Genomic DNA, 19,276 nt, shown 5'->3' on the forward strand with positions numbered 1-19,276 from the left:
ACAAGAACAAGTCCACAGCTCTTTGTTTGGCACCACAGACTGCCTATCTACAGCAGATACTTGAGGCCATGCAGGAAGCCTGAACCAGGCCCAGCTAAGGATCTAGTTCCTCCAGAGATGACCAGTAAATGCCAATATTTACTCATCTGCAGGGAAGGTAGGGTAGTTCACTCAGTCAGATTTGTATTGGAATCCATCTTTCCTGTTGCCTGCTGGTTTTGCTCAGAGACTTTCCAGTTCCTGTGTGATTACCTGAGGACAATTATACAGAAATCTTTTCTTCTCTCCCTGTCTTGGTGGCTTTCAGGTACCATGTCCTGGTTTCTTTGCCTTCCTTTGTTTGAGGGTATTTTTCCAGAGAGAATCTTTGGACTTTACTGTTTTCCACCTTCAGCCAATTTGTTGTCATGCCCTAACAGTTTCTTCAGTATTTCCTTCATAGGTAAAGCTCTTCACGGTTTGTGTGTAGAGGTATGACAACACCTTGTCTGTTTCTGTGTGCCTGGGCAACCTCCTCATGCATCTTTAAGCTGAGAACTGCAAGGTTTGAGCTTCTTTTGAACCTTAACAGTGTCTTTGAGCCCCAGGGAAGAGAGAAATATCCAGAGCAAAGCTGACAGAGTTATTTGGAGTTCTGTGCTCAGTGCAGTTGCTGTACAACTGGCCAGCAAGTTCAAAATTGAGGGAAAACTATTGTCATGGAACAAGTCTTCCAATCTGTTGCTGCATTTGAGTCTTTTCTAGTCAAATGTTAATTCTCACTGCTGGACAGGGAGTGGGCAAGTCTCACTATTGGTGACTTCTGTTTAGTCCATGCCTTCTTTGAAGTTGTGTCCAAAACTGGGTGTTGTGTTGCAGCTGGGACATTTTCAAAGCAGAAAAGTTGCTTTGTGTCTTCTGACCTGTACCCAATTTGTGCATCCCAGTATGACTGTGTTTTCTTTGACAGGTTAATTTAAACTCATGTTCAGTTTGTGATTTTGTATGTTGTTAGAACAACCCATTGCTGTGGTAGCCTGTAATTGTAAAGTGATTTTTCTAGACTCTGCTAAGCTGTGTCATGGTTTTCCCTATCCATTTCCCAATTTAGTAGGGAAATTATTAATGGTGTCATCCAGCATTCTTGTTTCATAATCTGAAAACTTAAATACGGTACCTATTCAATTTAATAGTTATTAAAGCATTGAAAGTTGCTGTGTCCAGAAAAGAGGTTGCAGAAATAATTTGTTAGATTTCTGCTTTTTGAATGTAAATAATTGTTAGCTGTTCTAGTGAGAGGTTTCATCCATTTCGTAGGAGATCTCTAGCTTTTTCTTGGAAAATTATTTTTAGCATTTGGTGGTTTTATGATTTAATGGTCTGGAGATCTAGAAATCTGCTTCTTATGTTCAGGAATGCTTAGAAAACTCTTAGGGAATACCTTCTTTTCAGCCAGCTAAGGTCTAGAAATGGTCCAGAACTTGATCAAGACCTGATCTGTGTCTTGTCTACTTTTGACTACTCAGCCAAGGAGGTTGATTTATTAAGGCTGTTGAAATAGATCACATATTTTCTTGGATTGTCAGCAGGCCTCATCCTTAAACTACTGAGAACTGTGCCAAAAAGCTCAGCTGATGATGTCAGTTTGCATCCAAAGCATGGCAGTGTCTGAACCTCGCAAGGAAACTGAACTGTAAGCTGCTCTCACGTTAATCACACCCTGTGCAGTGACTTGGCTGGCAGATCAGATGCCACCTTTGAGGTAGAGGTGCTCCAGACTGGCTGCCACTTCTCCCTTTTGCTGGTGGCCACAGTGGAAAGCCTTGAGCTCCATTTGAACAGAGAAGAAGTGTCTGCTGTACGGTAGTGAAGGCCATCAGAATAGATCCTGTCACCTGCTCTTCACCCTCGCTTTGAAGTTTTCACTTTGAGGATTGTGGCCACTGAGTGTGTGATGTACTTTCACCATAGCTTTGAGGAGTCATAAGACACACGTGTATCTGTAATAGGATACACATTGCTGGCATGCAGATGAACTGTGGATTCCTGAAAGGTAAAAGTACAATTTTAAACCTCTCTAGGACAAGAGGAGTCTGGATACAGCGAGCCCCCTGGGTAAACTACACAAATGAAATTTGCTGTTTGATTTTTTTCTGCAGTTTGCTGTCATTTCACTGGATCACCTGAGTGTTTTCCCCTATGTTGTGGCAGATACCTTTACAGTAGAATAAGCAAAGATTCCTGCCTGCCATCAGGAGTCAGTTTGTATCAAGATACAGGGCTACCATACCCACTGCAGCAGCTGATTTGCTGAGGCTTCAGTTCATGTTCACTTGTGTGAGAAACAGTCTTAATTGTCCATGTTCAGAAGACTACTGTGACTTACCTTTTTTATTAGTAGCTGAAGAAACTATTTGCTTTTAGCATTCTTTTCTTGGTTTACGCTCCTTGAAAACTGCTGCTTGCATTTTAGTCAGATTTTTTTTTACTCAAATTTGCTCTCCTTGGCAGGAAACAGTTTTTTTGCAAAAATCAGTGGTTGTACATAGTTCATTATATTTGTGTCCCTTTTCTTTTAAATGACTATTGTTTTAATAGATTTAGGTGCCACCATCCAGCATTTTTATATTTATAATTTGCTCTTTAGTTATCTCTGTTACTGGTGATGATTGCTGCTCGCAGAGCCCGTGTCAGGAAGGGCACAGCCCCAGCACAGCAGTGGTGGGCTCAGTGCTCCCACCCAAGCACACACCAGCGAGGTAACTCCAGGCTTCTGAGCAGCCTGCCCTGCTCCACAGCAGTGTGGGAGTTGGAGTGCATCCTGCAGGACTGCAGAGAAAGTACCCGAGGAGTTTCACGTTTATGCAGTCTCGTTCTGTTTCAGCGCTGGATCAAGCAGGCCCTGGAAGAGGGGATGACTCAGACCTCAGCAGCTCCGCAAGAGAACAGGACCCAGTGTCTATACCAAAGCAATGACAACAGCAGCTCCTCCAGCATCTGCAAGGATGACACAGGTAAGTGCTCAGCACCATCAGGGCAGCATGGGCACTGGAGTCAGACTGGGGAAGGTGCTGAACACCAAAGGGAGCTGTACAAGTGACATTTAACGTGTCCTGCTGCCCCATGGCACAGCTTATGGGTAGGTGAGAATGTTGCTTTGCTGTTCATTCAAATTTCTGCAGACTCATTCTAGCTTGAGCATTTGTGATGGAAATACTGTTTCTCAGTATTTCCTTGTCAAAAGATAATCACTTAACATTGCATTATCAGTCTCAGTGCTCTGGGATGTCTTGTACAATGGAAGGGAGGGGTTAGAGGGAAGAGAGCCCAGGATCATCTCTTTTCAGCAAGGTGCTGTTAGAAGGTCAACTAAATACTTGCTGGCTGTGGGAAGGTGTAGCAAAGTCTTACAGGTATGTGTGCAATAAACAAATCACTAAGTAAGTCTCAAGGATGGAGAAGCTAAAATCTCTGAGTAAAGCAACAGAATGGTTAAATATTGTGTCTGAATTTACAGAGAAAGAGAGTGCAGCTCAGCCCAGTCAGGGATCAGTTTTCCAAGGATGACAGACAGGAAGCTACACATCACACAAATAATACAAATTTGATTATTGAAAGGTGAGATGAATAGGAAATAAACAGAATGCCAGAACCAATAAATGTACTTCTCGAGCAAGACCTAACCTGTAGAATTTACTGGTGATTTGGTTTTGTTTTTTTTTTTTTAAACTAAGCATCAAAAAATATTATTTTGAAGAGAGGTAGCCTGAGGGAAAGGCTTTAATCCTTAGTGGAAGTGGAAATGTGCTTGGGCTGTATTCATGTAGCATATAGAGAACTGTTAGGTTCAGGTAATGAAAACTGAGCTGTCTCTGATTTGTTTGTAAGAATCACAATATGTCCTGTGACCTCTCTCCTCTATTCTCTGCTCTTTTTAACCTTTCATATCTTCATTTCCCCTAGTTCCCTCTTGTGCTTGCTTCTAGTTGAAATATTTGCTTTCCTTGTTCAGTGCATGTTCCTGATGATGTATTGTTCTGTTACCAGTCTCTAGACATTGAAGTAGAAGTAACTCAGAGGTACTTCATTTTTGGGAGTCTTTTGTAGTTGCATTGAAGACTGCGTTTGGGCTGGGAGTAGGGGGAAGAGGAGCATGTGATGTGCTCATGTTCAGTGGGTCAGCCGTGTCCTCAGCTCAGTTTGTGTTTCAGACTTGCTGAGTCCCCTGAAGAAATGGAAGTCTCGCTACTTGATGGAGCAGAACGTGAAGAAGCTGCTGCGGCCGCTGTCCCCTGTCACGCCCCCGCCTCCCGTCCCTCCCGTCCCCCCGGTCCCCCCGGTCCCCGGCACAGCGAGCCCTCAGCTGGCCACGCCCTGCTCGTCGCTGCCCGGCGAGGAGGAGACTCGCAATGGCTACGGCGTCGTGTTCTCCCCCATCCCCTCTCTGGCTGCCAGCCGCTGCAATACTCCACTACAGTTCGAGGTAAATCCACCCGGGGCTGGGGGTGCTAAAAACAAAACAGCAATATCTGCAGCAGAGCTGGCACTAGGACCTTCCTTTTTGAGTGTGTATTCCTGAGCAGCATCACAGTCTCAGCTTCAAGAGCACCGCTGCCTTCCTCTTCTACTTCATTTCTGGACAGATCTCCTGCTCTGTGAAATGTCAAACTTTGCTACAGCCCCGCCTCCCCTCACTCTGTAGCTATCAGTAACATTAATCTTATCTTTTTTTTTCTATTTCTGCAGAGTAGCTCTTAATTTCTCAGGTTTTTCAGTGACCTTTAATCATCTCCCCCACTTCAGATCTCTGTGCCAATGGGGTTTTCACCTTGCCACTTCCAAAGAGTACAAGTATTCCATTTCTCAGAGGCTGTAAAGCATCCTTGGCTCCTCTTTCCTCAAACAGCTTTCAGTAACCCAGAGTATGGTAGCGTTACTTCACATCGTCTTCCACTATATTCTTTGGTTTTACAGACTGAGATTTTTCAGATTCAATTTTGTGATGTTTTTAGAGTGGAACCAATTTAGAGAATGCTTGTCCCCTCCATATTCATAAGAGTGGCCAAAAGCATGATGCTTCTGCTTTTTTTGTGGAATTTGTCAGAACTTTTTGTTAAGAAATTTCTGAGATTCCTGTTTTCTGCTTTGCAGAAAACAGTGACTCCTGCTATATTTCTCTGATAGCAGCACAGCTCTGGGAATCCTGCCTCTCTGATTCTATTTTAGGCCTGTTCAGTAGCATGGAAAGGGAAGTGCTTGGGAAGAGCCCTTAACAGTGCTGTCTCATGCATACACTGCCTTCACTCATACGGGTGCCCAGATAATACAACATTTCATAAAGCTGGCTGCTCACACCTCTTCTCTTGACTTGAGCTGAAAGGTGGCCCATGGTGGATTGAAAGAGACATGTTTATTTTATAGTATATGTCTATGAAATGTCATCTTAGTCTTTGGGGTCTTTAGTTTACTTTCTGGGCTAAACCAGGCTTTTTTTCTCTCCCATATTCTCAGACTAAAAACCATAAGAGTCTTTCTCTATACTTCATGGTGCAAAGTCTATCTGACAGAACCAGAAATATAGAGGTAGCTGCTGCTTTTCTTAACATTCATGTGCTCTGGTTTGGGTACTAAGTTGCATCATGAGATGCAGTAACCCAGCCCTGTCTGTGCTTCCAGGAAGCTTTAGCAACTACTTAGCCAACCATGATGCTGTCCAGGCTGGGGCCAGTTGTTTAGAATAGCCATTGCTAACCTGTGTGCTTTTGTACATTGTAATTGCCTCCTGACTTTTGAAGTAGATGAATAACTAGATGCTTTTCCCTCCTCTAGAACGTGTCCTCCCCCGAGAGCTCCCCTGCGCATAGGCCCGAGTCCATGTCACCTGAGGTAGTTCTGGGAGCCTGCTGGGAGGGGAGGGAGGAGTGTGCAGGCACTGGGAATAAGGGTGGAGCTTTAGTCACAGTAAGGCTGAGGAGAATTTTCAGGGTTATCACAACAAAACAATCTAATTGAAGACTGGAATTCAATTCATTTGTTGACCCTGGTGGGAATCAGACAGTGCAAAGACTCAGTGTGTCTCAGCTACTGAGGTGCACACAAGAGATTTGGGGACCCTGGAATTGCCATCACCAATTTCAGACTCAGCCCAGCCCATGAGTGGTCTGTGAAATTTACTGAGTAGTGGCCAAATGACTGCTGGGGAAGGGAAAGTATTCACCGCTATTTTTGACTTACAAGCACACAGTGGTACACCTGACTTGTTCTCTTCAGCCTTGACTTAACACCTACTCATTTGCAGACTGAAATTGTTGAGGAGATGGTAAAATGTAGTATTTTGCTTAGCCTGACCTGTTGTGAAAGATGAGATGAACTGCCTTGCTCAGTGACTGTTTCATAGTAGAAAATTCGTGCTCATCTCCAAGGTGGTGGATTACTGGGAGCTGTAATACAGCAAGGAGATGTTCTCAGCAACAGCAGGAGGGCAGAACTGGTGCCTGGTGCTGTTGTGTTTTTCCCTCTGCACTGTAGTCCTGCAAAGAGGATGAAATCTTGTCAGTTGTACTCATTGTTTGAGATCCTGACATATTAATGTGGTGAAGGAGATGATTATTCTGCTGCCCTGGAGGGTTTTTGGCACTTTAAGTAGATAAATGAATATACTGTTGTGTTATTGCCTAGTGCTCCACAAACTCTGACAGCACAAAGATGATGCCATTGTGGTTTTGTTGGAAACTGTGAAACGTAAAATGCAGTAAAAATTAAATGAATGTGCTATTGTTAGAGATTTCCAAAGTTCACAATAAGTGAAAACAAATGGCTTAGAGGTCCTGGATATTTTATTGTTAGGAAGTTAGTAGTGGCTGACTTGGGACAGGCAAGGACTTGGCTAATAAAATAGCAGAACAGCAGATCTGTTCTGTTCTCTCCTGGCTACTGCTCTGTATGAGCAGTATGCCTCTGATGTATGAGGCAATTGAAAATGCTGAGTTTAATTCATTAACTGCCTGGGGATAGTGTTGAGCTTTATCCTCTTGCTGCAGAAAGACTGCTGAAGGGGAAGGGGCATCCTGTATTGGACAGCTGAACTGATCATTGTTTAGTCTCAGTCACTCCCCTGCGGAATGAGGAGAACAGTGCAGGAAAGAACCAAAGGGGTATTTAGAAAGGAACAGGGAAAAGGGAAGCTAGCATTGTACAGAAGGTTTTCTGACTTAAATTTCTCTCCCTACCCTTGCCTGACCTTTTTCCTGACTGCCCACCCCCCTCCTATATCCTTCTCGGATTTCCCAGGTCTGCCTCCGATCCGAGCTGGATTCCAAGGGTGGCTACCTGGATTCCAGCGCAAACACCTGCCAGGAACGGCCGTCGCTGCTCAGCTTTGCATCCTCTGACGTGGCTCCACAATCCTCCATAAACTCTACTTCAGAGATGAACTTCCCAGGGAAAAGTGGGGAAGCACAGATGCTGCTACGAAGCTCTGATCAGGCTTTTCGGACAGAGTTTAATTTAATGTATGCCTTCTCCCCACTGAACGCTATGCCCCGCGTGGATGGGCTGCTGCAGGGCTCTCCTCCTTTGGCAGACAGGAAGCCCATGAATTCAGATGCAGGGTGCTGCAGCTCTCCTGCAGAAGGGTATTTCAGCAGACACGAGTCAGGGCTGCTCAAAGAGACAGCACATGGGTCCATGTCCCCCTGCAGCGAGAGGGCTGCTGAAGGCACCAGAGCTGCTCCCCAGAATCCACCACAAAGGAAGAAGGCAAGTACTCCTGTGAAAGAAATCCTTACATTGCCGTGGGGTTTACTGTTCCCACTCAGATTACTGCAAAGACAGGCAGAACAGAGAGTCTGGGCAAGTTATCCAGGCATCCAATGCCTGGGTGAAAACAGTTACAAGAGGGAGAGCTACCCTTTAGGCAAGATTTTGATGTGAGAAGTGGAAAAAAAGACACCACGGTGCAAATACCTCTTCTGGGATCACAGAAAAAAGAGCAGAATGCTGGCAGCTTTCATTAGCAGTTGTTAAACTGAGACAAGACCCAAAGCAATAACACAGAGCAGCTGTACAGCTGGTGAAGGTGTTATTTATCAGGATGAAAAGGGTTCTTACTGGGAAAGAGAGTCTAATGTTTCAAAAGAAAACATGGGCTGTTTACTAGAACATATTAGAACATTTCCATAACATTGCAGAAAAAGTAAGATGAAGGTTATTTAAATTTTAGCTCTTCGAAACTAAAAACACAGGAATATAGTTTAACAAAACCAAATACATACTGGTTTCTTACAGCAGCCTAGTGACCCTCATGAGACTAAAACTGAGGTAAAATGTTAAGTCAAGGTAGTGCTGTGATAAAATTGGGTACTCATGGGACAAATTATCAGTGCCTTTTCCTGTGCTTGGAATTTTTTTATGGCAAGTGTGGTAACTGAGATAACTTGTATAAGGGTCCAGCTGGATGGAATATCTTATTTCTTTTCCATTTCTGGAGTCTCTTGATTTTTTTCTTTGTTTTTCTTTTAAAATTACATTTAACTTAAAACCTTCATATGTTGAGTTACTTTTAGAAATAACTTGTTCAATATTTTAGCATCATAAAGCCTTCTGTGTGGGCATTGAGTCATAGCTGATAAATTCTTCAGCAGAACTGCCTTCTGTGAGTCCTTCATGGCTCCTTTCCTTATAATAACTTTGAGGGAAGGCAGGCTGAAAGGTAAATGCCCCGCTGGAAATATTTGTTTCTTTTTGGTTCTGCTGACCTTGTGTTCCAAGGCTGCTTTATCTTTGGCTAGTGTCTTTGATAAATCTGAGACTGCTTTGCCCAAAACACATTCTGCCTTGGCTACAAGCAGTTTGTTTTGGTAGGGCTGAAGTTTGCAATGCCTCCATAGCAGGAGCCTGCTGTAAGCAAGTTAAAATTCTGTGCAAGGCTTCACCAAGCTTTTAGTGTTAGTGTGGCTGAACTAGTGCAGATGAACTGGGCACTGAAGATATCAGTTTTGTGAAGAAGACTTATTACCTCTTTTGGTGATATTGAAAAAAAAATATATTTCAATACAGATATTGAAAAGAATTACATAATGTCCTGAACCAGAGAGACTGTGTGTAGGGTTTGGAGAGGAGGGAGGTTATAGAAGCTTGTTGCTTGAATTACATCTCCTGAAGTAATGTGAAAATCCATGTGGTTAGAGAAGCAAACGAGCTGGATGTTTCTACTGATATATTGGTCATAAAAAGTAAAAGGAGGGTGATCATGGCACTCTGAATTTGCACCACTTAGCTCTTTTCTGGAGCACCTCCACATCCACCGAGTTGATAATCCCAGTATGCCTTTTCAAGTTTTACCTGCAGTCCCAGAAGATGTTTTTGGACAGTGTGTGGGCCTGTTCCTCCCCATGCCTTGGTGCTCTATTCCCCAGCCCATGGCTGTGTTTCCTCCCTGTCCTGGTGCTCTGTTCCCCGGCCCATGGCTGTGTTTCCTCCCTGTCCTGGTGCTCTGTTCCCTGGCCCATGGCTGTGTTTCCTCCCTGTGTCCTGGTGCTCTGTTCCCTGGCCCATGGCTGTGTTTCCTCCCTGTGTCCTGGTGCTCTGTTCCCCAGCCCATGGCTGTGTTTCCTCCCTGTCCTGGTGCTCTGTTCCCTGGCCCATGGCTGTGTTTCCTCCCTGTCCTGGTGCTCTGTTCCCCGGCCCATGGCTGTGTTTCCTCCCTGTCCTGGTGCTCTGTTCCCTGGCCCATGGCTGTGTTTCCTCCCTGTGTCCTGGTGCTCTATTCCCCAGCCCATGGCTGTGTTTCCTCCCTGTCCTGGTGCTCTGTTCCCCGGCCCATGGCTGTGTTTCCTCCCTGTCCTGGTGCTCTGTTCCCTGGCCCATGGCTGTGTTTCCTCCCTGTGTCCTGGTGCTCTGTTCCCTGGCCCATGGCTGTGTTTCCTCCCTGTGTCCTGGTGCTCTGTTCCCCAGCCCATGGCTGTGTTTCCTCCCTGTCCTGGTGCTCTGTTCCCTGGCCCATGGCTGTGTTTCCTCCCTGTCCTGGTGCTCTGTTCCCTGGCCCATGGCTGTGTTTCCTCCCTGTGTCCTGGTGCTCTGTTCCCTGGCCCATGGCTGTGTTTCCTCCCTGTCCTGGTGCTCTGTTCCCCGGCCCATGGCTGTGTTTCCTCCCTGTCCTGGTGCTCTGTTCCCTGGCCCATGGCTGTGTTTCCTCCCTGTCCTGGTGCTCTGTTCCCTGGCCCATGGCTGTGTTTCCTCCCTGTCCTGATGCTCTGTTCCCTGGCCCATGGCGGTGTTTCCTCCCCAGGTGTCGCTGCTCGAGTACCGCAAGCGGAAGCAGGAGGCCAAGGAGGGCGGCGATGGCCGCGGCGCAGGGACCCCCACCCGGCAGGGCAGCGGCGCCTCCGGGGCTGACGCGGACGGGAATGGCCCCTCGGGCTCCGCAGCACGAACTCCGTCCTCCCCACAAAGTGGCTTCTCCCCTTCTCATCCCTCCCTGCCTCACATTGAGGATGTCAGCCCACCAGACTCGAGGGGCTGTAGTTCCTCATCATCGCTCAGTAAATCCCAGGACAGCATCAGCAGTAGGTGGTGAGTGTTACCCCTTCCAAGCAAGCCTGAGATTCCCTAAGGGAAGGACCAAAGTCCCCAGGGGGCATTTCCATAACAATATGTGCAGTGAGATGGATTCATTTGGGTCTCTTGGTATTGTTCTCTTTCATAATTGCTAAACAGCTGTGAAGGATACCAGCACTCTTCTCAGTCTGTCTTTCAGTTCTTGGTTTAGGTATCAAAAAGCTGCATTGAAAGGTACAAACTTAAGCAGCTGTTCTCTTCCACAAGTTCCATTTTGAGGTCTTGGGTTGTAAGGTCTTGTCCAGGTAATGAAAGTCTAATGCGGGTCTTTTTTGGCTGAACCTTCACTCTTCTTGGACATGAGTGATACTAAGTCCATTCCTGTTCTGAAGGAAAGCTCACAGGCCTCTGTAGCTTTGCACTTGAGAAGCAGGGACTGTGCAACAGCTCCAGCTTTGCTAATTTACCAGACTCTGGTCACTGGCATGCCAAAGGCATGGACAAACCACCTTTATCATGGTTACCCTGAGAAGGTTTGATAAAGGGAAAGTCTTCAAATATTTTGAACCTGGTCCAAAACATGAAGTAGTGCACTGAATTGCCAAGTGTGGCATTATGGTGCCAGTGATGGCTGGGAGGTTCTGCTGACTGAATCTGTGTAGGGCACTGGCTCTGCTGCCCTGGAGTGAGGTTCTGGTTGTGCACACCACCAGCAGAAAGGCACACACAGACACACAGCCCCTTTTCTGATGCTGGTCTCCACATACATGACTGGGTCACTGCTCGGGTAATGGCAGGGGGTTGGCATGAGGAGAAATTCAAAGCAGTGCTGAGGGCAATGAGAAGTATGAAGTTTGTGTTGAAAGCACTTGGGTGAATTTGGAGGAGTAATAGATCTGTTTCCTTCCTTTTTCCATCACTTTTCAAGCAGAGTTTAATGGAAACAATTTGTCTTTTACCTCTCTGACAGTTTTTTGTCTACCAGAGGACCTTCTGCCAGATATTGGGACTGGCCACAGCTGAGGCAGTCTGCTAATGATTAGTTTATCGTCATTATTTTATTTTCAGATATTCTGTAAAAGTGGCAGTAGTCCATGTTGTTCTCCTCCTGTGCTACTTCCTTCTGCCTATAAAAGAGTAGGAAAAAAGCCAACCAGCTGAATGAACTAAAATAGTTCAGGGTGAGGTGTCAGTGTGGCATCCTTGCTTTAGTACCATCTTTTGTCTTCTCTGAGCTTCATCTGCTGCTCCCTCAGCAGGTCCTGCTCTGGCTTCAGTTTCCCACATGGTTTCAGGAGTAAGTATTGTGTGGGTATAAAGATCCCATTGTTATGGCACACTGGATATAAAGTTGAAACCATGCTGATAGGTTTTGAAGTGGGATTAAGCAGATTTGCTGCCTTCAAAATCCTTGGGTTTCTGTGTTTTAATGGGCATGGCTGACAAACGTACACTCACTTTCTACTTTTAAAAATATATTAGAACCTGTTACTGAGGTAAAGTGACCCAGTTTCGTCTTTCACTCCCTATTCTTATATATCAGATACATTTCCAGACATTCACAATAATATTAGGAACAGAAGAAATTGGTGGGAACTAAAATTCCATGCTTCAATGTGTAGAATCTTCCAGATTTTTGCTGAATTCTGCAATAATTGAGAATAGCTTTCATTAAAATAAAAAGAAAACCACAATGGTTTGTCTATTTCAGTTGCCAGGATAAAGCCATCACAATGTAAACAGATGTGCTGCTGCACAGTAAAGCCAGCCTTGCAGAAAACAAGTCTCCAAGCAAACAAAATATTAAAAAAACCCTAATGGAAAGCACAGTTTTCAATACATCTTAACAAAAATAAAATACAGAAATCAGTCAATATCCAGCTAATATGCATGCTTCCATCATATGCAATGCATTTAATATAACCTAAATATTTAAATTCAGGCATGTTTAAGGCACAAATTCACCAGTGTCCAGAGTAAAGGCATTGTAAAATCCCTAGTCATGGTGATGCTGTCTCTAGGTTAAAAGACACATTTCCAAAGAGATTTGGATGGTTCTGTGCATGGTAGATGGAATGTTGACCCAGGGGCCTGAGGTTTGTCTGTAGCTCTTGTTTTTCTTCAACAGTTTGGCTTTAGGAAAAGCCACTTCAGCTCTTTGTCACCCTTAGACAAGACACTTGAAAATGGAACAATATCTAGCATTAATCTTGAGTGGAGAGTTTTCACACTACAAAATTAACAGGACAAAGTGGCATTAGTGGGCAAAATGGCCCAGCAAGCTCTGCTCTGGAATATTGCAGTATCCAACTATATTGTCTTGGCACTGTATTATCATAAAGGTATTGAGTTTGCCTCTGCTTAGTTTGAATGAATGTAATTATGCAAAATAACTGCAGTTAAGCCAATATCAGGATTTTCAAAAAAAGGTTTGAATCTCAAAATAATATTTCTGTAACCAGGTGATTTACTGAACTGGATGCTCATACCATGTTTTTGATTAAAGACTTGGTGTTCTGAGGGCAGTGGCATCATGATAGCAGGGACCTGAAATCCCACTGGAGGTTTTACATGGTAGAAGCAGTTGAGAAGTTTGTTCCTCATCCATCTAAAGGAGCTGGTGGTCTGTGATTCCCTGTGCACTGGGGATGTTGCTCCCCCTCAGCTGTGCCTGGTTTGGTTGCAGGATGGTGCCGACGTCGGTGGAGCGGCTGCGGGAGGGCCGGGGGATGCTGGAGAAGGTGCTGAGGAGCGGGGCCAAGGTGGCCCAGAGACACGAATCCTCCCCTACCCAGGACTGTGCTCCTGAGAGAGATGCAGGTAGGGTGGGGAAACTTGGGCATGTTTGCTTGGAGGGACATGATGTGCTTGGGTAACTTTGCCAACTTGTCTGTGAAGCTGGTTAGTTGTACCTTCATCTTTAACAATATCAAAGCTGCCTTCTGCAAACCAAACTTTACTGTTATTCAGATATTGCTTGAGCCTCTATCCCTCTCCTGTTGGACCTAGAAGACTTCTAGATTTTTTTCTAGGGATTGAATCCAAGACTGTCTGCACCTTGACTCTGACAGGACAGCTTCTTTGTCCTTGGACAGATGGGTTAGCACCTCCTATGCTCTGAAAGAGCTTCATTTAATGGACATTGGGTGAACATTCAGACAAGAGTATTGGCTTGTTTCTGAGCAGTTTAGGGCAAGTATGTATTTCCTTCATTGCAAATCAGGCTGCAGTAAGGTGTGTTTGAGACAAGCTTTGAAAACTGGCTTCTCATTTGGAGTTCTCCTGGTTTTGTACACCTAAGCACATTCTTTCAGTGCTTTTTTGTCATCTAGTCTTGAGAGGAAGTCCTCTTCTCTCTCTAGTATGTCACATTTTCATGAGACCCAATTGGGAGTCTTTTCCCTGTCTTTCCCATACCAGTGGAAGTGGTTTTCCTGGTTAATTTTTGGAGGGGTAGGCAAAATTCAGGCTTTTGGAACAGGTCTTTGCCCAGTGTTACTTGTACAACTCTGGCTCTTCAGTGTCACCCAAGACTTAGGATGGAGTTAAACTTCCATCTGCAGTGATAAATTCTTTCTTGTTACATAAACCCCATCCCATTCTGTGTTGTGAAAACCTAATGCTGCAGCTGACAAAAGTCATCTTGTTTCCTTCATCCTAGCACAGCAAAGTACTTTTTTTCTTTTTTTGCTTGCTCTGGCAATTTCTTCAGCAGCTTGTTTAGATTCTTGTTTAGATTCTTTGAGCCACCTCCCCTCCCCCAGTTGCTGCTCTGCTTCTTAGTGAAACAAATGGGTGGCTGAGTCCCTGCTGTTCCCGGTAGCACCTGGAGAAGTTATGAAGATGCACATTTTCACTTGCTGCTGCTGTAACAGATAATATTAACAGGAACTAAAAAATCCTAAAGTTGGAGGGTTTGCTGATGAAGCATGTAGCAATGAAATGGAATTTGTGTAATTTGTGTGCATTGCACACTTCTGAGAACTGCAGCTGCTCTCAGCAAAACCTGTCACTTCATATATGCTTTAGGTTGACACAGGCCAGCACAGCCAAGAAAAGCAGTTACTCATGTCCTTCCCTTGTGCAGGTATTGAGAATAGGGGAGGAGGATGTTGGCTCTAGCTTTTAAGTTTACATAAAGCAAATTCAGAAAGGTCATAGTTTATTTACCATTGGTAATTTAGTCTTTCAGTAGTCTTTAACTTGTCAAGGTTTCTTTCTGGGAACAGGCACTGCCAGTAAATTGAATAGCCCTACTGGTGTGCCTAGCCTTTTAAGGAACAGTTTCTTCCAGAAATCTTTAGATTTCTTGTGATTCTTGTATTTGACTTGTGTTAATCACAGCAATCTCTGAATTGAGCAGCTCTTCTGTGCATGACTTTTTAACAAAACATGCCCTAAACTTCTGAATTTTGCCATTCTGCATTACTTGTGATGCTTTGAGAAAGCTGACCTAGAACAGAGGCTAGACAGTGTTAAAAAATAAAGTAGGGATTTATTAAAAGGCCTTAATGGTGGATACACCTTGGGCAGCACAAGAGCTTGGCCAGGCTACACCCAAGATGAACTGAAAATGGTCACAAAATGGATGACCAGTCACAAGGTCTCACACTTCTACAAATTTTGGCCCATTTCCATATTGGAGTTAAATGTGCATTATGGCTTTAGCTTATGAAGTTCCATCCTCCTTGTTTTTCTCTTTTCAATTCACTGTTGTATATACTTTTTGGGCCTGGAGCTTGTCCTTGGACAAGCTGGAAAAGGATTGTCTACTTTACCTTGTGAAGAGAACTTGCTAACACATATGAAGCTCAGAGTTACACACTAAAGCAGCACAGAATCTGAAAAATATAAAAGCTAAAACTTAAGGCATCACTTGGAATGTCACCAAACAGGCCCTTGCTGCATCGATGACATTTCAGAAATGGAAGGTGGCACAGGACACATGCTGGAAGCTTCACACCCCAGTCTCTGTGCAGGCCTGTGCCCTGAAGGAATTTCTGAGCCTCAGGAACAGGCAAGGGCTACATCCAGACCCGTGTTAGCTAAGCCTGCACTGTGGTGTAGCACTGAGAGGACAATGGCAGCAGAACCACGGGCCCTCCTGGCACTGATGCTTGTGTCAGTGCAGCTGGGGCAAAGCCAGACTTGTCTGGCAGAAGTACAGAGCAGACTGAGGCAGCGTGTCCTGTTTCATGACTGAGACACATCTGTCATATAAATTTGGTACTAATCCCAGCATGTTCCATCAAGGCATTTCAAACGCGGCTGCTGAGAATCCCTGAGATGCTGCAGATAAACAGTTCTGTCTCATTAGTCTGCAGGAGAATTCTGATGTGAAATCATCTAGTCCCAGCAGCTTCACCCTCCTGCAGAAAGCAGGATCACCAGCCATGGTTACAGGGGTAGCAGCTGAAGCACACAGTTGTAAGGCTGTGCCACTGCAGTAAGTGCATCTTGCCTACCCCAGGTCAAATTCAGTGGTATGGTAGGACAAGCTCACCCACCCTTGAAGTGCAAGAAAGGCTTACTCTGTCAGGAAGCATTTTATTCCTCTTGGTCTCTCACATATCTGAGATGGATCAGAGTGTGCTGTATGCTGCCAGTGCCCTTCAAACCTCAAAGCATTTCCATCATCTTGGCCTGTTAGAAAAACAGGTATTTCATTTCTGAGTTCCAGGAGTATCTCTGTTTGTAGCAGCTCAGTTGGCTTATAAACCATAGTCCCCAAAATGGCAGCATGGGATGTCTGTCTTTGGAAGCATCTGGATCTGCCTTTGAGGAAAAGCCACCACAGGATCCTGCTGACAGCCCTCTGAGTGGGGCAGTTTTGTCTCCTGAGATGTAACTGTATCCAGTGTGGATTCCTGTAACCAAGACTGAGTGAAAAATTAGCGAGTCCCTAGAAACCATCTTCTGCCTCTCATACACTGAAGAGCCAGCCAGGGGAGCCCTGGCTGTATCTGTGCATTATCTCCAGGTGTGGTCATTCAGACAGGCTGGTCCAAGGCAGCTTGGCTTTGTGATAAACCAGAGCACACTGGTGTGAGGGGAGTGGCCACTCTTACACATGTGGCTCTTCCCACAAGTTAAGGTTTCCCAGTTGTCTTTTGCTGGGTTTCTTCAGTTTCTGAAATGGTGGTGGCTGGGGAGGCTGGAACACAAGGGCTGGACTGTGCAGTGTCATGTGAAGGGAGCTGCTGTGGCCTCAGTGGGGTGAGGTTTAACATCTGCCTGTACATTGCAGATGCAGCAGAAGGAGACACTCCAGAAGCCCACAAAGGACCAGCAGTTTACAGTCCTTCTCGATACAGCTACCAGGTAAATGCTTTCATATCTTATCTGCCATTCAGAAATAAAGCTTTTATAAGGAGGGAAACAGTGCTTAGCTGCCATTGTTCACAGTGCTGCACTAAGCACCTTAGGATGAGAAGCAGGTAGGAAACGGAGAAGTCAGCCTGACGTGCATTTTCCTTTTTTCCCGCATGCCTCGTTCAGCTGCTGCAGTCTGACAGTCCCCAGGCAGAATCCCAGACCCTGCTCCAGCAGAACTCCTCCCCGTACAGAGGGCACCTCGCGTCTCCTGGATACAGCTACCGAGCAGCAGCACAGAGGACAGGACACAGCCTGTCCCACGGTTCCTCGGAAACATCCCTCTCCTCCACCTCATATTCCAGCCCTGCCCACTCGGTCTCCACAGACTCCTCTGCCCTGTTTGCAGGGAATTCGGGGTATTTCAGCAGCCAGCAGCACTCTGGCAGCGTCAGCAGCAGCCTCCTGAGGAAGAGCTGCCCTGCGGCTGCCAGCCCGGCACAGCAGCCAGCTGTGGACTCTCTGTGCTCGGAGTCGGGCTCCCAGCCCTGCACAGGCGTGTCGGGCTCTTCCTCCGCTCCCCAAAGTGCTCGCTCACTACAGTCAGACTTGCGGACTATCAGCCTGCCGAGCTCGGGCCAGTCTGTGCTCTACCAGGGCTCCCGGGGCGCAGTCATTTCCAGTGCACAACACTATCCGCACCGCGGGGGAGGCAGTGTCCATCAGTACAGACTGCAGCAGCTTCAAGGTTCTGGAGTAAAGACTCAAACAGGACTTTCCTAGGGCTGCCTGGACTTCAGGAGGACAAAACTGCCCATAGCTCCTTCCAGTCACCCCTGGAAGTGGCTCCTGGGCTGGTGTTGAAAGCTTGCACCTGATGCTGGGGTGCCAGGGGTCAGAGGCTGAGGTCGAAAATGCACGGGTGAGATTTGTGAGCAGTATTGGCCTCTGGCCTGGTGGGAGAACACAGATTTCTCTGAGGCAGAGACTGTAGCAAAGCAGTTCCCTGACATGTGGGTACATTGCAAAAACAAAAAGAAACAAACAGAAAAGAAAAAAAAAAAAGAAAAAAAAGAAAATGGTTCAAGTGCAATGACTGTGGCACAGCCTCTGTCTCTGGTCCGTGCCCATGGCCACAGTCACACATGCAGCACGGACACAGTTCTGAATTCAAAAGCAGTTTAAAGGAAACGTTGGGGGAAGTTAACTCCAATCTCTTTATAGGTCAGGTTCTCAGTGCGTTCTGGGGAGGGCTTTAATCCGTTACGATCATTCCAGTCACAAGCAGACGAGCGCACACGGCTGCCTTTGGGCTTGGGTCGCCACTGCCGCCGCCGGGGCTTTTCCGGGACGGGAGAGTCTCCGCAAATGCAAACAGCACGGGGGGGTTGGAGTGTGTGCCTGTGGCTGCAGAGGATCCGGGGTGCGCTGTCCTGCACTGCTTCATTGCAGGTCTGTGGTGAACGAGTGTTTCTGAGGTCGCTTAAGGAGTCTGTGAACAGGAGCGCGGCCGGGGCTCTCTGGCTGTGGTGTGCGACGCACAGGGGATGGCCGGGGGCCTGAGCAGTCAAGTGATGCTGCGGCACACGGGGGGCTGCAAGGGGCAGTGGTGGGGTGGAGGGCGGGCACCCCGGTCTGTGCTGAGCCAGAGGCTCTCCAGGCAGTGCCATGTGGGTCTTTGCCAGCCGCTGTCACCCGCCGAGCGTGGCAGGAGAGCCAGCCCAGACACAGTGCGCTGTGTGTTCAATTCCATACGATTGCCAGCTTCTTTCTCACTTGTTTACTGTAATATCGGGCGTGTTTTTATTTATCTAATTTTATATTCAGTTATAACCATAGTAGGTTAGCTAATATATGACAGGTGTCATCCCTGGTGCTGCAGTGGAACTTCTCCTTTCTCTTGGATAACATAATGCTGTGAGTCTGTCTCCCCTCTCCTTGCAGATGCACAGTCTTCTTCCTCTTTTTTTAGGACTGTTACAGATTTCTCTAATCACAATTGAAATCAGGTGTTTGTTCAGCCTAGGGGAGACTTTTAAAATATTGAAACAAAGAGTAGCTTTCTCACACTGTCTGGCTGTGAGCGTGTTGGGATGGAACTTGTCACCCCGCAGTTGGGTGTCTGTATACTGTATAACATAGGTGTAAACTTCACTCGGCTTAGCCCTGGAGGTGCAGCCTCCCCTTTCGTGCTCTGAGCAGCACGGGGCAGACGGGCTCTGCCCTGCCAGGGGGCCGGGGGGCCCTGCCCAGAGGCTCCAGCACCTTCGGGCGCAGCAGGGGGGCAGGAGGGAGGGACCCTGGAAAGCTCTAGGAAAGGTGGGGGCTGTAGCTTCTTACTCTAGTGGAGTTTTTACACCATGCTGTAACATTTGAACTTTCACAAGAGATGTAATAATTTTGATAATAAAAATACTTAACTTGAAAA

The 19,276-nt window shown here is 46.2% G+C and overlaps 1 protein-coding gene across 2 annotated transcripts in view; it reads left to right on the forward strand.

Annotated features, from left to right (window-relative positions):
- Nucleotides 1-19,276, forward strand: part of SETD5 (SET domain containing 5) — a 65,993-nt gene extending 46,717 nt beyond the window's left edge. For both annotated transcript variants that reach the window (XM_063164824.1, XM_063164825.1), the window contains exons 17-24: nucleotides 2,864-2,993; nucleotides 4,191-4,462; nucleotides 5,809-5,865; nucleotides 7,270-7,737; nucleotides 10,268-10,551; nucleotides 13,223-13,356; nucleotides 16,784-16,857; nucleotides 17,035-19,276. In XM_063164824.1, coding sequence (XP_063020894.1) covers nucleotides 2,864-2,993; nucleotides 4,191-4,462; nucleotides 5,809-5,865; nucleotides 7,270-7,737; nucleotides 10,268-10,551; nucleotides 13,223-13,356; nucleotides 16,784-16,857; nucleotides 17,035-17,631 — 2,016 coding nt within the window. In that variant the 3' untranslated portion in view covers nucleotides 17,632-19,276. The remainder of the gene's footprint in view (nucleotides 1-2,863; nucleotides 2,994-4,190; nucleotides 4,463-5,808; nucleotides 5,866-7,269; nucleotides 7,738-10,267; nucleotides 10,552-13,222; nucleotides 13,357-16,783; nucleotides 16,858-17,034) is intronic.

The sequence above is a fragment of the Melospiza melodia genome, chromosome 10 (genome assembly GCF_035770615.1).
Source record: "Melospiza melodia melodia isolate bMelMel2 chromosome 10, bMelMel2.pri, whole genome shotgun sequence".
Lineage (NCBI taxonomy): Eukaryota > Metazoa > Chordata > Aves > Passeriformes > Passerellidae > Melospiza > Melospiza melodia.